Below are 17,129 nucleotides of genomic sequence, written 5' to 3'. Positions count from 1 at the left end.
CAACGCCGGGGCTCTCCAGCGGGCCCGCAGGGGTGGCCGCGCCTGCAACGGCCTTTCCAGCCGCGGTAGCAGCCGGAGCAAAGCAGCCGGACTAATCCCACCCCCGGCCCCGCCGGTCCAATCCATCTTGCTCGGGAGGTGACGCTTCCTGGGAGAAGCAAGGGGCGGAGAGGGGAAATCCAAGCTTTGGGGGGCTCCCGGCAGGTGTCTGGGGGGGAGGGCGGAGCCTGCTTAGGGAGGATGAGGAGGGAGGGGCCGTGCTGCCCCTTTAAGAGGCGGTGGCGGAGCCAGGACCTTTTCTCTTTCCCCGGAAGGAAAGCGGAGCCCCGGCTGGGCGCGCAAGGTGGGGAGGTGCGGACTTGGGCGTGGGGAGGCGGGGCGCGCGCGGAGGGGACCGCTCCCTCCCGTCTTCCTTGCGGTCGCCCGGCCTGCGTTCCCAGATCCGCCGCCGAGACGGGATCGAAGGCTACAGTGCGGCCGAGGGGGCGCGGCCGGGACGCGCTGGGGGCAGGGTGCCCGGCGCGGGGGGCGGTGATCCGCCGGCCGGGCTGGCGGGAGAGTAGACCCGCGAACCTTGGAGAGGAATCTCAGAGCGCAGACCCTGAGCGGACGTGAGACTGACCGGGGCTGGGGGCCAGAAACTTCTCAGCGCTGCCGGGCTCAGCGACGCAGCCCGCCCGAGTGTTCTCCGGTGGCGCGGGGAGCAGGTGAACCGGTCCTCACTCCCGGCTCCACGCCCTCACGCGCTCTCGCCGCGGCCGCCGCCCCCGCAGCCATGGGCCCGGGCCCCCGCCGCGCCGCCTGCGTCCCGCGCCCGATGCTCTGCGCGTTCGCCTTGATGGTGGCCGCCGGCGGCCGCGTCGCCTCCGCCTTCAACCTGGACACCCGATTCCTGGTGGTGAAGGAGGCCAGGAACCCGGGCAGCCTCTTCGGCTACTCGGTCGCCCTCCACCGGCAGACGGAGCGGCAGCGGCGCTACCTGTAAGTGAGGCTGGCGGGGGGTGGGGGGGCGGGGGGTGGAGAGAGTGTGTGTGCAGGTTGCGGGTCCATCCAGAGCCGAGTCGCAGCCTGGCTTCCAGGCCCGCGGGCCGCGGGCTGTAGTGAACGGGGATTCAGGGGGCGGGGGGTACGTGGGCAGCCCTTCCCTGCCCAGGTGTGGCGGGAAGTGGAGGCAGTGGGTGTGGGATGGGGTCAGCAATCACTGGCAAGTGCTGACCCGGCCAGAACCTGTCTAAACTCAGCCCCTCAGCCCTTTAAACCTCTCTTGAAAGTAGAAGTGGGATCCCCGTTTCCTGAGCCTCCTCCCACTCTGTTGACGGAGTAACTAATGTACGAATACTTCTCTCCAGGGCTGGGACCTGGGAAAAACTGCAAGGTGAACACCCAGTGGATCCCTCTTCCCGATTTCCTGGGAAGAACCTGTGGGCATATGTGTTTAAGCCCGCCCGGGCCTTTGCACCTCGCGTTTAGTCAGCGGGCCCTGCCGGCCACGCCCTCTGCAGAGCCAGACTGGAGGGCCTTTGCCGCTGCTTGGTGCTTGGTGCTTGGCGGTTGCAGGGTGAGGTGATGCATGAATCTGGCCATTTGGAACTGTCCAGGAGCTCCCTCTGATCCCTTGAGGATGGGGAAGTAGAGCGAGCTGTCCCAACTCCTGCTTGGTCTCCTGCCCCCCACCCCACCCCCAGCAGGGACGCCCTGCCACCAGACATCTTCCCTGCATTCCACAGATTCATGTTGAATCTTCAACCCTGAGTGTGTTTGTTTTGGTTTGAAGAGGGGAATGGTGTTTTTCTCTTCTGTTCCCCTTCCCCGACAGCTGTAAGGAGAAGGAGGGGAAGAGCTACCCACAGGGGAGAGGAGCGAAGGAGATTGCATCCAGCTGTCCATATTTCCTCCCGCCCCTCCCTCCCCGCTGCCACTGACATACTCCTGCCTAGAGGGGCAAGTGTAGGTTTCAGAAGTTTCTCTGCCCCGGGCTCAGGTGCTCAGGTTGGCAGCTGGGGTGGGGGACGCTATCCCAGGAGGGAAGGAGTTAGGACAGGTCAGGCAAGTCCCACCTACCTCTTTGGGCCAGGGGACCTACCAGACATCTACCCCTACCTGGTGTCTAACTCCGCTGAGCAAGAGGATGTGGTCTGATACAGGGTGTATTGAAACCTTTCCCAGCTCTGGCTGGGGCCTGCAGAAACTTGAGGAATCTTGGAATGTCCAAAGTCCAAACTCTGCCCCAGCCTTGGCCTCTGCCCTGCTGGCCCAGCCCCTGCGCAATCTACCTACCTACTTGGCCTCGGTCTACGTTCTGCAGAGGCTAAGGCCACCACACCCTTCCCAGCACAGCGCCCACAACTGCCGCCTGCCCTCGGCCAGCCCTTCATCCTTCGGAGACCCTAAAAGTGACCATCAGCACAAGTTTCTATACTGGTGCTCTTTCTGCCCCAGCCCAGAAAAAGCTTTTTAGAATTTCTTTTTTTTTTTTTCAAGATTTTATTTACTTATTTGAGAGAGAGAGAACAAGTGCACACGAGCAGGGGGAGGGGAAGAGGGAGAAGCAGACTCCCTGCTGAGCAGAGAGCCCGACGTGGGGCTCGATCCCAAGACCCCGGGATCATGACCTGAGCCAAAGGCAGATGCTTAACTGACTGAGCCACCCGGGTGCCCCAGATTTTTTAGACTTTCCATACTGAATCTGCATGACATGAGGGAACGCAGTGTAAAAAGATCAGGAAAGCGAGAGTAAATAATGAAAAGCTGGAGTAGATAATGGACTCTGTAAACCCCAACCCCCACCCCCCTACCCGCTATGTGACCTTGAGCAAGATATTTCCCTTCTCTGGGCCACTTTTCTCCAAAGAGGGGTTGGACCTGGATCTATATCCTCCTTCCTGCCTCTGTTGGCCTCTCAGAGGGCAACCTGGCACTGGGGAGGGAGAAGAGGCGCCAGAATCCCCCTGCCAGTTTCCAGTCTTGGATCTGTCACTGATATCTGAGTCTTAATGTCTCCACGGGGCAGGGCGTGGGGATAACATGCCTTCTTCATGAGCTGCCAGTGGGGCTCCAGTGTGTGTAAGCCGCTCTGCATGTGCCTGAGTCTCGGGGGAGCAGGTTTGGGCTCTTGTGCCAAAGCCAGGCCCGTATTACCCATGGGCCTCACCCAGGATGGCTGAGCAGAGGGGCTCTACTTTTCTTCCTGGGCGGCTAGAGATGGCATTACCCCTGCTAAGAGCCCAGAAGGTTCTAAAACTCATGAACCGTGGGGAGGCAGGTAGTTCTAGATAGAGTTCTGGGCCATTCTCTCCTGTATCCTGTCTTTCCCCGGGGGGGATTCTCTATCTTGGCTCATCTCCTCTCACTGAATTCTGCCCCTTGGCCCTTTGGGAGGGCCAGCTGGGCCAGCTGGGCTAAGCTGCAGCCAGCTGTGTAGCCAGATGTGAACAGCTGCCTGAGTGCACAGCTTAGGGGATCCAACAAGTCAGGTCTTATTTTCTGTTAGCCTACAAGCCCTTTTGGAAAAGGGGAGAGGTTTCCTGATCCTGAACAAACTCTTAGCCTGGGGTTCCTAGAAGGTCTGCAGGAGATGCGGGGGGCTCCTGCAAATACGTGAAAATCATGCGTCTGGGAGCACGGGGAGGGGAAGAGCATGGCGTTCGTCCTATTCTCAAAGAAGGCCTTATTCTAGAAATGGTTAAAATCCCAGGTGTGGGCCCTCTTCGTTCCCCATCGTCTTTATCTCTAGACCAGAGTTAGGGAACTCCCAGAACATCAGAGTTCACCCCAACCCAGGCCCCGGCTTCCCAGTCGCCAGAAGTGAGGGGTGAGGAGCAGGGCCAAGGACCAAGGTGCTTTGGGCTTCTGGGTGAGATGCATGACAAGCCCTGGGGAAGCAGAGGGATTATTCCTCTGGGAGCTGGTCCCTGCCCCCCAGCCCTCCGCACCTGCCCTGTCACTCCCTCCTGGGAATCCAGTTGTCCTGGTCTGGCCTGACCTTGTGGGCTATGGAAGATACCTCTGGGGCTCTCTCTCTCCCCTTTGCCCTTGTGTGGAATTGAGGGTGTCTGCGGAGCCTGGGGTGGGGGTGGATGTGGCTCCTGGCCGATGAGGTCATATCTGAGGTAGGTAGGAACGGGGCTTACCTGCCATTCTCTCCTAAAACATGTTTCCCTGGGCAGGGCAGGCACCTGGCAGCCTCTTTCTCATGCCGGGGGAAATGGGCAGAACAGCTGTGGCTGCAGGCAGAAGGCCTGCACGAGGAGCGCCCTCTTCCTCTGGCTCTCTCCAGTGACCAGCCCAGGCCAAGGAGCTTTAAATTGGGCAGGAGGCAGGGGAAGCCTGATCTTGTAGAAAAAGAAGTGGAAGGGGGTTGGCCAGAGCTGAACAAAGGAGGAAGAAGATGTCTGTTGCAGCACGAGGGATGGAGGGTAGATGACACAGAGAACACCCCAAGGGATCAAATATGGAAAAGATACTAAGGAGCCAGCAAGAGGGAGAAGAAATGAGAAAAACAGCCTTGTTTGGGGCCAAGGCCTCTTTCTCCAGTCCTCTCTCATTCTCTTGCTTCCTCCAGCCTGTTGCTCTGGTTCTAGGGCTGAGTCACCAGAGGGGAGAGGGGGCTGGGTGGGCAGCGTCAGGGTGACGTAGGGGGAGGACGGAGAAGCCTGCGAGTCCGCTACCACGGGAGCGGGAGCCTCTGGGGAGATGGCTAATTTGGGCAGCAGGATGGGCACAGAGCTGCGATCCAGCATCTGAGAGCTGCTCCTCCCGCACCCCTGGTCTCAGAGCTGAAGCGGCGCCCGGCGCCACCGGCCTCCCAGCCTGAGGTGGCAGGGGACCCTGAGGAGTGAGGCATGGGGGCCTGTGGTCTGAGTGCTGACACTCAGGCGCCTCCCTGAATCTTACAGGCAGTATGTCTGAGCATCACCCCACCCCAGTGCCCCCCAGGGAGCCTTCTTCTCTTTGGGGTGAGCCAACCTGGTGCCTTGAAGGCTCCTGGGCCCCATTCCCCAGCCTCCTCTGATTCTGCTGTTTTCGGCTTGGCTGTTACATTAGCTTTGATCACCTCCCCCCCCCCCCCAGGAAGAGTGATGGAACGGGGGTGAGGAGGTGCTTTTATGGAACTTGGAGTTCAAGGGTTCCCCAGAGGCCGGGAGGGGCTGTCTGGCTGGAGCCAAAGGTGAGGCCAAGGAGCTGTTGGAAAGCCCTTGAGCGGTCATTTCATCCATTCCCCTAGCTCCTGCAGGGGCCCAGGCCGGCTCCAGGAGAGGGACACTCAGATCTCCTTTCTTCTATGCTCCAAGAACTGGGCAAAGCATCCTGCTAGCCTCCCTTCCGACTGCTGCCTGGAGGTTGGACTCACTGGTGCTCTAGGAGGGGTCAGCTTTTGGACTCACGGACCTGGACCAGCCCCAACAGCAGGCAGCAGAGATGCTCATTTGCATGCTATTTTACATTTCATTTCTGTGCCAGGAAGGCCTCTCCCACACCTGGCTGTGGCTTGAGGGAGCTGGACCTGACCCTCTGCACATGCCTTCCCCCATCCAACTCCCAGTCCTCTGGCTGGAGACCCATTGGATCCCGGGATGGGAGCCAGAGGGCCTTAAAGGGCCTCTGAGCAGGCCAAGTAGGAGCTAAAAATACCCCAGGGGGGGTTGGAGGGGGGCTCCCTGTGGAATCTCTGGGGAGGGAGAGGCCTGGGATGTGGGGCTAGAATTGGGGCACCCGCCCTGCCCCACCGCCCATCAGTGGGCACAAGGCTAGGGCAGGGTGAGGGCTGAGCGGGTATAGATGGTAAAGGGATTGATTGCAATCCCAAATGCCAGCCATGCCCGGCTTTGCCTGCTCGGTACCCCAGGAGGCTGAGAGGAGGAGTCCCTTAACCCACTCCCTCTGAGATAAGCAAAGCTGGGAGGTCATGGCCACCCTGCTCCCCAGCCACCTCATGCCCCCACAACTTGGTCAGGGCTGCAGCTGGGGGACAGCAACACTTCTACTGCATGTCACACCCTGGAACGCAGCCTGGGCTGCCCAGGGACACCTTGCCCCCTGAGGCCTGGAGCTACCCCTTCAAGTTCACCGTAGCCAACCCTGAGCCTCTGCCTCCAGCCAAATCTGGGCAACCGCGCCAGCATGACTCTGCCGCTGCCCCACCCCCACCCCAGGGATTCCACCGCCATGGAAGGACTCCCAGGTCCCATCCTCGGCTCCCTCTAAACAACCAGTCTGCTCTTTGCCCTCTGTTGCAGACTCCCTAACCAGGTGGGGCAAAAATTCCCTGGTGCTTGGAGGAACACCTGGGGATGAGCGAAGGCCAGTCCCTGATGCCGCCAGAAGTCAGACCGAGTGCTCACGTTGGCCATGACTTCATAGTCAGAAGGCCTTTTTGAAGAACTAACCCATTTGTTCCCCCCAACAACCCCCGAGGTTGGTGGGACAGCTGCTGTCCCCATTTCACAGATGAGGCACTCACAGCTCAGAGAGGGAAAAGAAATTGCCCTCACGGGGCAGAACAAACCCAAGAACCAGGCTCTTCTCTTCCTTTCCCACGGGCTTTTGCTTCGCTCCCTCACCTGGCAGTCGCGTGGGGGGCAGAGGTCCATGGGTGGTCAGGCAGCGGGCTCACCAGGCACCCTCTCCAGGCCAGACAGAGGGTGACTAACCGGGCCCGGCTGCCACCTTGGCGCCCTGCCCGCCTTGCTGCCGGCAGCTCCTAACTGCTCTACTTGGAGAAGCTGCACCCCTGCCCCCAGGGACGCTTCCCAGCTCGAGGTCGGAGCGAGATGTGAGGCGCAGGCAGAAGTCCCGCCCCCTTCCCAGCACCCCCAGGCGGTGCATTCCTGACAGCCAGTGGGCGGAGGCACCCCAGGTCCCGGCATGCCCAGGCCCTGCCCTGCCCTCTCTCCGGGGCCCTCACTCACCGGTCCCGGGCAGGAGCTGCAGGTGGGGCATTGCTGTGTACCTCCAGACTCTGGCGGGCGGGCAGCCCAGGGCCCGGGTTCTGAGCTGGGAACCTCAGGGTGATTGTGTTGCTGGGGCCAGATGGAGGGGTACCTAGGAGGTACCTGCCACCCAGAAGGCCGAGTCCATCAGGATCCGGGAAGCCGTGCGGGCAGAACGTCCACAGGCCTCAGGGAGAGATGATGCCTGGGGAGCAAAGGGTGGTCGAGCTGTCTTCTCAAACCGAGGTGCACAGTATTTGGGGCACTTGTTAATTAGGCAGGTTCCAGGGGTCCACCCCCAGATTCAATTTAGATGGTCTGTGGCAGGCTGAGGAGTTTGCCGGTTTTTAACAAATAGGCCAGGGATTTCTGATGCTGGTGGGCCCAGGACCGTCTCCAGAGATACTGCGCCCAGGCTGACCTGCCTTCCTCCCCTCTAGCCACCTGTCTGGGATGGGGTGGGTGGCCAGGGCCCTAAGCACCCTTGTAGGGACTTGCAGTCAGTGTCCCCAAAGATGGGTTCTGGGCAGGCTGGGGGCGATCCCCACTCTCGGGCGCACCTGCCAAGAACTCAGCCCTGTGGCCCCATTGTCCAAAGTGTCAGGTGCCCAGCCCCCCCATACCTTGTATGCCTGTCTCAAAGTGGTGGTGGTGTCCTGGCGGGGGGGAAGAATAGCATCACCCAGGTCACTTAGGGCCCTGCTGACCCCAGCTCACCTGGCTCCGCTTTCGGGGACACTCCCTGCGTCCAGTGTCACCTCCTGCTCCTATTCTTCAGTGCTAGCCACTAGACCCGAGTCCTTATATAATTTAGAGAGGAAGGACCCAGGCCTCCAGCATCATCTCCCCCAGGCCCCCCGGAAGTTGAAGGCCGTGCCAGGATTCCCCCCGGTCATTCTCTCTTTCAGTCTACCTTCACTTCAGAGGCCAAAGCATCCCTTCCCAAACCCAGATCTGATCACGTTACTCCCTTGCTTAAAACTCCCTTCCCACCCTGCCCTCCTGTGTGTCTCTCCCCCCCACACCCCCCCTACTCATGTTCCCAGCTCCCACCATACTTAGGGCCGAGGGGATCCTGAGTCACCCTGCTTGCTCACGCTTCCTGGCCCTCCTGCAGATCATACCTTTTCCTACAGTGCCCTTCCTCCCTTTCTCCTGGTGAGCCCTGGTCATCATCCTCAGACTCAGCTCGGGTTCCCCCTTCTGTGAGGACCCCCTTCTCCCGGACTACTCCCCATGCCGCATCTGGGCAGGTTTGTGCCCTGCTTTCCTCTCCAGAGGCGCTTACTGCAGATGTCTGTTTTCTTGCCCGCCCCTCCTGTATTGGCCACTCCTGGAGGACGGGGGCCAGGATCCATTCATCTCCTGACCCCAGAGCCTGGCACACAGCCTGGCACCGGGGACATAGCAGGTGCTCAGCAAACATGTTGAACAGAAAGTTGTTCGAAGCAGGCTTTGGGGAGTCTGAGCCTGGGCCCACCAACCTCATTGCATCCCACCCCCACCAGGCTCCTGGCTGGTGCCCCCCAGGACCTCGCCATGCCTGATGGCTACACCAACCGGACTGGTGCTGTGTACCTGTGCCCACTCACTGCCCACAAGGATGACTGTGAGCGGATGGACATCTCAGAGAAAAGTGAGGGCAAGGCACTGGGGATCAGCTCTGGGTCAGGAGTCTGGTGGAGGGGGTAGCACAGAGGGTGACCTGGAGCAGCGATCAGGCTTACCTGGGCAATTTCCAGTCCCTTCTTGTCCAGCTGGGAGGAGGGGGCGCTAGAGGAAAGTGGGACCACATGGGATCGGTAGAGCTGAGATTCATGGCAGGCTGGAGAAGGGCATAGGGAGGGTGGCCTGCAGGGGTGGAGGGCCAGGAAGACCAACCCTACCCTCTGGATGTTCCAAGCACAGGGAGGACGGGTGCCCCGGCTCATGACCCCTTCCATGCCCACAGGTGACCCTGACCGTCACATTATTGAGGACATGTGGCTCGGGGTGACGGTGGCCAGCCAGGGCCCTGCGGGAAGAGTCCTGGTAAGTGGGCACTCACTGTCAGCTCCCCCCCCACCCCAGCCCTCTCCTTCATTTCCCAGGAGCTGCGGAGGGAAGCAGAGGGCAGGAGAGGGGTCTTTGGTGAGTGAGCTGGGACCTTGCAGATGTCTATTTTGGTGGCTGGAAGTCTCCACGGGCCTGAGTGTCCCCTCGATCCTGCACTTATGATGTGCTTCCAGGGCCTGGCACGGCCTGGGTCCTGTCTGAACCACCCACTTCCTTCCCCCACCCCTGCCCCCTCCTCCCGGGGTGCTCACCCTGCGTGGGAATGAGCTGAGGGAACTGTGAGGAGGAAAGGGCAGAGAGAGCCCGGGGCAGTGCGGCCTGGGCCTGCTCCTTCCTGACAGGCTGGCTGGCGGATGAGGCACAGCCCTGCTGACCCCGGCTCACCCCCTGGGGTTTGGGGGCCACTTCCTGCTGTCACTTGTCACTTCCTGGCTGCCTTCTTCAGTGTCGGCCCCTGGGGTCTCAATTTCTGAATCCCAGATAGGCAATTCTTTTTTTTTTTTTTTTTAATCGATGTGAAATTTACAGACAGTGAAATGTACAGATTTTAAGTTTTAATGAGGTCTGACCAAGGAAACATCGATGTAACCGATACCCATTAAAGAAATATTTACATCACTCCAGAAAGTGTGCCCCCGTCCAATCAATGGCCACCCCCTAGTCCTCTCTCTTGCAATTTCTGTCACCTTTGAATACCATTTTAAGCTCTGGGTTTGCATCAGTTCCCTGTAACGCCATTTTAGAACCGTGTAATGGAAGGCGTGTGGTCTAGCATTCCATTTAGGGCAGTTCTAGACCCTGGGTACCCGCTCAACAGATGTTCAGTGAGCACCTACTGTGTGCCCCAGCTCTACTAGCACCAGCAGCTTAGCAGTGAGTCCGGCCCGCTGCTGGTGGAGCTCACGGCTGGGAGGAGACACAGAAAGCAAGCAGACAAGACCCAGGCCCAGTTCTGGATTTTGCCTGGCCGCCGGCTGTTTTACAAACACCCTGATCTGATGGACTTGTCCCACAACTGTTTGTCGAGCCCCTCCAGTGTGCAGGGGGAGCTAGGAGAGAGGCAGGAGCTGCCTAGCGCTTGGGAGCTCAGGCTCAGGAGCCTGGCAGCCTTGGTTTGAGGATTTTCTGCATCTCTCTAGATGTGAGATCTTAGAGACTTCGTTCTCTGTGCCTCTGTGCCCCTTGTCTAAGATGGGGGGTGGGGTGGAAATTGTCCCTGCTCCACAGTGGTGTTGGGACGCATACTGGATTTAGTATCGTGAGGAGCTTAGACTTCTGTCCGGCATATAGTAAGCACTCAGTAGGTGTTAGCTGCTATTATTACTGGCGTCATTGCGATTATTATTTTAATAATGGCCTGTCCACCAAGAGGGCAGAGCAGAGAAGTAAGTTCCTTCATCTGCTCCTTTTAGACCTGAGAGCCCGGACCCCACATTCCCTCATGCTTTCCCCTTTTCCTTTTGCCAAGATCCGTAAGCCACTCTCAGACCCAGGACCTCCTGGCCTTCCCAAAAAGTGTTCCCAAACTTCACAGCAGATTTCCGAATCCTGGGAAGCAGACATAGGTCCAGGCATCACTGTGGGAAGACAGAAAAGCTGGGAGACGTCTTCCAGCTCCTCTCCAGCAAAGCCAGAGGTGCCCAGGGCCAAGGAGACAGCCGGCCTTCGGTCCCTGCCGCGGTCTCAGGCTGTGTGTGTCCCCAGGTCTGCGCCCACCGCTACACCCAGGTGCTGTGGTCGGGGTCGGAGGATCAGCGGCGCATGGTGGGCAAGTGCTACGTGCGGGGCAATGACCTCGAGCTGGACCCCACCGACGACTGGCAGACCTACCACAATGAGATGTGCAACAGCAACACTGACTACCTGGCGACAGGCATGTGCCAGCTGGGCACCAGCGGCGGCTTCACCCACAACACCGTGTACTTCGGCGCTCCCGGGGCGAACAACTGGCGAGGTAGGGGCCGGGCGGGGGGGACGGCGGGAGGAGCGGAGAGCGCCCACTCCCAGGGGGCAGAAGAGGCCTCTTTGCCCCTGTCGCGCCCCAAGCGCTCATTATGTTAATTGAACTTAAACTACTCTTATGAGGCGAGCTTCCCCCCACCCACTTTACAGAACACTGAGCCTCAGAGAAGTGAAGTCAGTTGCCCAAGTTGCCAACAGTAAGTGACGAAACCTGAACTGGAAAGCAGGTCCATCTGACTCCACTTCAAGCACTGAAAACCTTATTAAGAAAATAAAACGTGTTGGGCGCCTGGGTGGCTCAGACGGTTGGGCGTCTGCCTTCGGCTCAGGTCATGATCCCAGGGTCCTGGGATCGAGTCCCGCATCGGGCTCCCTGCTCCACGGGGAGCCTGCTTCTCCCTCTGCTTCTCTCTCTCTCTCTGTCTCTCATGAATAAATAAATAAAATCTTTAAAAAAGAAAAGAAAAGAAAACATGCTCCTGCTACAACTACTAACTGGGACAGTGGGATTTGGTGAAACAAAGAGTGAAAGTGCCCCTCCCCTCCCCGCCCTCCCCCCCCCAGCGTCCTGTTTCCCCGTGCAGACTACCGAGTGTCTTGCCCAGCCTCTGACTTATCTTAGACTATATAAATATCTTTATAACACAGACACACACACACACAGGATCACACTAAACATGCTGTTCTGCTTCTTTCTCTTTCCACTTATCAATAAGCTAGGGGCATTTTTTTTTCTCATCGATACATAGAGGGCAATCTTTGCGGGGCTCGTGGAGTATTTCTTTGTATCAGGAGCCGAGCTGGTAACGGCTATGGCCGCACTGCTGGGGTGTCTGAGGCTCACAGCCCCCTCCATCTCTGCCTCTCTCCGCCACACAGGTTGTAGCCCCAGTGAGCCTCCTCTCCTTACTGCATCCTTGTTAATTGCAGAATCGACAGGCAGAGGGAGCCCCGAATCTCCTCCTCTTGACCAACAGGTAGCCCAGGGCATAGTCGTAGCTCCAGACTCACCGGAGGCTGAGGCCTCTCCTCCGTCCTCTGGTCCTCCCCCACCCCCTGGTCCTTTAGAACCTCGGCAGGGCGGCAGGGACTCTCCCACAGCAGCCCCAGGGAACAGGGAACAGGTAGGCAGCTCGAGTTTGGGGGCAGGACCAGGAGATAATGGCGTGGAGTCTGGCCTCGATGTCTAGAGTGAGGGAAATGTCATTTCGTATCCAAGAGCCTGGATGACCAGATTCCAGCCCTGGCTCAACAACTACTTGCTTTTCTCATCTGCAAAATGGGCATCATCATTTACTTCACAGAATTATTAAAATAAAGCGGACGTGATTTTCCAATGGCAAAGTGCTCACAAATAAAAGGGGTTATTATATGCTTATTGGGTGAGGTTAGCAGGGTGACGTGGACGTGGCGGTTGAAGGGAGTGGTGACTTAAACTCCTCCCCTCCCCCTCCCGAAAGGAAACAGCTACATGATTCAGCGGAAGGACTGGGATTTATCCGAATATAGTTATAAGGACCCAGACGACCAAGGGAACCTCTATATTGGTGAGTCCAGCTGTGGTGGCTCATGGGGTGGTGGAGGAAGGAGGGGGCTCAGTTCCTAGCACTCTGGCCCCTCACCTTCGGTGCCTGGTAGAAGAGCGAGGCCACGGTGCAGGTGTGACTAGTGCCATTTAGCTCGACTAGCACATACTTATTGAGCACCACCTGTATGCCAGGGCTGTTCTGAGCACCCAAAATGCAAAGTCCCTACCTTCATGGAAGTCATAGTCCTGTGTGCAGGCAGGACTGGAGGCTGGGCGTCCAGGATCCACTTTCTTGCCCAACTTGGAATAGAGGGATAAACGATATTTGGGAAGTCTGGGGGGCAGAGTGGAAGGGGACAAAGTTTACTGGGCCTTGCTTGACCACCTCCCCGCCCCCATCCCAGGATACACAGTGCAGGTGGGCATCGCCATCCTGCACCCCACGGACATCACCATCGTGACAGGTGCCCCACGGCACCGACATATGGGCGCTGTCTTCTTGCTGAGCCAGGAGGCAGGCGGAGACCTGCGCAGGAGGCAGGTGCTGGAGGGCATGCAGGTGGGCGCCTACTTTGGCAGCGCCATTGCCCTGGCAGACCTGAACAATGATGGGTGAGGATCCAGGGACGTTTTCTGGGGCCAGGGAGAACGGCAAGGGGGGCAGTCTTGCCCAAGCCAGGGCAGAGAAATGGAAGGTCCCGATTGCTCATTTGTTTGCATGCTCTTTACAGGGATTTGCATGTTGATTTGCATGTTGATTTGCAATTAGCCTTGATGAGATTCTGGGTATTTACATGTCAATTGCATGACACCTGCATCTCCTTTTGTCCTTGTATGGTTCTCGTGGATGTGGGTTGTTTGGGTGTGATCTGCGCTCCCTGGCTTCCCCGTGACGTATGTCCTCTGTCAGACGGGTCCCATTGGCATTTCCATGTCCTTCCCACAAACCATGGCCAGAGATGCCATTTGTATAGCCATGCGCCCTGGCGCAGTTGTGCCCACTAAACGAGAGTTAGGTTGTCCCATTTCTCCCTCCTTCTCTCCTGTGCAGGTGGCAGGACCTCCTGGTGGGCGCCCCATACTACTTTGAGCGGAAAGAAGAGGTAGGGGGTGCCCTCTATGTCTTCATGAACCAGGCAGGCACCTCCTTCCCTGCCCACCCCTCCCTCCTGCTCCATGGCCCCAGTCGCTCCGCCTTTGGCTTCTCCGTGGCCAGCATTGGTGACATCAACCAGGACGGATTCCAGGGTATGAGCCAGCAGTCCTGCCCCAGCACACCCACTGAGTGCCAGCTCCATACCAGGCTTGACAGGGCCCGAAGAGAGGACGGGATGGGGCCCAGGCCCAGGGAGTTCACAGCAGTAACAGGGAGAGGCCGTGCAGAGGAAGCTACCAGCGGCAAGCTTGGTGGGCCTCCCGCAGGGGTGGATGTACCACTGGGCATCAGATGCTGGGCTGAGTGTGCACAGTGGAAGGGCATAGAAGGGGTATCACGTGATTTCTCGATCTACCCAAATTTAGTGGATGTGGGCTGTTCACATCAGATATGAATGAAGCTAGAGCAGCAGTGTGGAGATGGGGTGGGTGCTTTGAAAGCCAGGCAGAGGAACTGGGGCTTTACCTTTGGGTAATGGCAGAGGGGTGGGTGTCCATGTCCAGAGAAGGTCTGGGGGCAGGGATGTGATATGATAACTTGGTACCTTAAAAGATGGTTCTGGAGGGTAATATGGGATGGATGGGGGAGAGCAAGCCTGGGGATGTTAAGACCAAGAATGTATTCTATCAAGTGTGGGATGCGAAGGGCTGGGACAAAGTGGGAGCCCCAGGTGTAGAGGATATCCACTGCTGTGCAGGACTTGGGGATCAATCAGACCTGGGGTATCAAGCAAAGAGACAGAGTAAGGAAGAGCCTGGTTGCCATGAGAGCACCCGGCTTATCTGGAAACCACTTTTTCTGACAACCTCAGTTTCCCAGAACATACCTAAGAACCAAAAGGAAGGCAGAGGAGTCTCTAAAGAGCCAAAGTAGGTGCTAGAAAGTTCAGGTAGCAAAGCCCAAACATTTACTGATAGAAGAGTCGTCCGGTTTCTACTCAGAACCTACTTACTTTTCCTTTACATACTTTTCTAACAAGCTTGGCTTTCCGGTTACCTAGGCCTTATCAGATCAAAAGCAGTGAACTAGAAAGAGTTGAGTAAAGGTTAAGAAGATAATAAAACATTTGGGGTTTATTTGTGGAAATAATGGTTAGAATTTTAAAAGTCTAAGGAACTTTAATAAGGAAAGTGATAGTGTGATTAAAATTCCAGCCCCTGGTGTTAGACAGGCATGGACTCAATATCCTCTTTCTACTCATGAGCTGTGTGGCTTTGGGTTTTCTGAGTCTGCTTCCTCATCTATAAAATGGGATGGCAGTACCTACCCCAGCAGTCTCGTCAGGATTAAATGAGAGCAGTGCTTGATAACTAGCTGGCAGAGTCACCAACGGGGAACACTTCCTTTTGTGACCCTGCTGGTAAATGTCATTAGAAGAACCGGGTGTCTGAAGGGGAGGTTGGTGGAGGAGATGCAAGATGCCATAGTTAAGGAAAACAAACACTAGGCCAGTGCTCAGAAATCTGGAGTGTAGGCCTGCCTGTGACATTAACTTGCTATGTGACTCTAGGTAAGTCCCTTGTCTCTCCTAGACCTACTTTCCCACAATATAAAAGGAGGCACCTGGGCTCACAGTGGTCCCAGTTTTAATCCTGAGCCATAGAGCTCCGTTCCCTGATGTTCTGAGTGCTGCCTGGCAGTGTGAGTTCTGTTTCCTGCTGGACCCTGTGGCCTGGAGTGCCAGGTCGGGGAGACATGGGGTCCGCAGGACTCAGGGTGACCTTTCCTGCCTCTCTTCCCCAGACATTGCCGTGGGAGCCCCATTCGAGGGCTTGGGCAAAGTGTACATCTATCACAGCAGCTCCAGGGGGCTCCTGGGACAGCCGCAGCAGGTATGGGTGGACAGGAACAAAGGGGGCTTTCCCTCCTTCCCCTCACCCACCCTCTCCCTATTCCCCCTGGGCCCCGGTCCCCAGAGCTCACCCTGAGCCTGTCCCTACTGCTTCCCCCTACCCCCAGGTAATCCAGGGGGAGGAGCTGGGACTGCCTGGCTTGGCCACCTTTGGCTACTCACTGAGTGGGCGGATGGATGTGGATGAGAACTCCTACCCAGACCTGCTGGTGGGGAGCCTGTCAGACCGCATCGTGCTGCTTCGGTAAGCCAGGGCGATGGTGGATAGGGGCCTTTCTCCCCTCCAGCCCTGTCTGCATGGCTCCCCAGCTCCATCCACCTTCGGCACCAGGTCCACGCAAGCCTGAGCCCCAGGTCTAGCCTGGCAGGGGCTGGGCAGGAAGGACTGATGTCTGTTTTCTATGCAGGGCACGGCCTGTCATCAATATCCTCCACAAGACCTTGGTGGCCAGGCCATCTGTGCTGGACCCTGCACTCTGCACACCCACCTCCTGGTGAGACTCTCAGCCACTGCTCTGTCCATATACTCCTTATGTATGGGCATGCCAGGAAGGACCCTGGCTCCCAAACCCCTCCCCTTGCAACTCCTGATTTCCCACCCTTAGAGGGTTGATTCCTGGGGTAAGCGTTGCCCCTCCTACCCAACCTCATTAAAAAGCCAACTTCCTTGCAGGAGGTAATGGGCAAATTGGAGGGGTAGGAGAGCATGGTGGTTAGGAGCGGGAGCTCTGGACGGCCTTGTTCAAATTCCAGCTATGCCCACTGCAGTGGTAAGGGTGGGCTCTGGGGAGGGAGGTCCCGGAGGAGGAGGGAAGAAGGAGACACTTAGGTGGATGGGAGAGAGAGCCACCTTGAACAAATTGTTATCTCTTTTGAGTCTCAGTTTCATTGTCTATAAAACAAAGTTAATAATAGTAACAACGAATTTATGGGATTGTTGTGATAATTAAATGAGATGATGTACACAAAGCCCTTCACATGGCGCCTTGTCCGCCTCAAGTGCTCAGAATATGTTAGTTGCTAACGTGGTCGCAGTAATGATGGTGATGGCCCCAAGGCCTTTGCATGAATGAGGCCTGGATCAGAAGGCAAAGGGACCCAGAGCAGAAAGCAGGGGTGAGTGGGAGAAGGAGATCTGGACAGTGTACCCTGTATAAGACTGGGCAGGGCACCAACCAACTGATAGCTTCAGGCAACTCCTTCTGCTCTCAGGGCCTCAGTTTCCCCATTGGTGACCTCTAACCCAGTTTTCTTTAATTTTTTTTTTTTAAGATTTAATTTATTTATTTTAGAGGGAGGGGAAGCAGAGAGGGAGAGGGAGAGAGAGTCTCAAGCAGACTCCCCGATGAGTGCGGAGCTCAATGAGGGGCTCGATCTCATGACTCTGAGCTCAAGACCAGAGACGAAACCAAGAGTCGGATGCTTAACAAACTGCGCCACCCAGGCACCCCTCTAACCCTGTTTTCTATGGCTTTCATGGGAGTGGGCAGGGAAGAGGCCAAAGACACCCTAACCAGCTCTGTGGATTCCCCAGGTTTGCCCCGGCCTTTCCTCCTAAGGGCCTGGTTTCCCCTGGCCCAGTACAAGGGTGAAGGCCAGGGCATGGATAACTGGGTCCCACTGTGACCTCCTCCTGTCTCCCGCCTC

General features: G+C 57.4%; 1 protein-coding gene across 1 annotated transcript in view; it reads left to right on the top strand.

The window, feature by feature from the left end:
- The first annotated feature begins 300 nt into the window (after positions 1 to 300).
- Positions 301 to 17,129, top strand: part of ITGA3 (integrin subunit alpha 3) — a 29,164-nt gene continuing 12,335 nt past the window's right edge. The window contains exons 1-10 of the mRNA XM_045889108.3: positions 301 to 981; positions 8,438 to 8,565; positions 8,881 to 8,960; positions 10,689 to 10,938; positions 12,407 to 12,493; positions 12,879 to 13,086; positions 13,526 to 13,722; positions 15,374 to 15,462; positions 15,590 to 15,726; positions 15,890 to 15,976. Coding sequence (XP_045745064.1) covers positions 776 to 981; positions 8,438 to 8,565; positions 8,881 to 8,960; positions 10,689 to 10,938; positions 12,407 to 12,493; positions 12,879 to 13,086; positions 13,526 to 13,722; positions 15,374 to 15,462; positions 15,590 to 15,726; positions 15,890 to 15,976 — 1,469 coding nt within the window. The 5' untranslated portion in view covers positions 301 to 775. The remainder of the gene's footprint in view (positions 982 to 8,437; positions 8,566 to 8,880; positions 8,961 to 10,688; positions 10,939 to 12,406; positions 12,494 to 12,878; positions 13,087 to 13,525; positions 13,723 to 15,373; positions 15,463 to 15,589; positions 15,727 to 15,889; positions 15,977 to 17,129) is intronic.

The sequence above is a fragment of the Mirounga angustirostris genome, unplaced genomic scaffold (assembly GCF_029215605.1).
Source record: "Mirounga angustirostris isolate CCGP_5_RB_7025 unplaced genomic scaffold, mMirAng1.0.hap1 SCAF_17, whole genome shotgun sequence".
Classification (NCBI taxonomy): Eukaryota; Metazoa; Chordata; class Mammalia; order Carnivora; family Phocidae; genus Mirounga; species Mirounga angustirostris.
The sequence above is the reverse complement of the archived record's forward strand: the minus strand, read 5'-3'. Positions and strand labels throughout refer to the sequence as shown.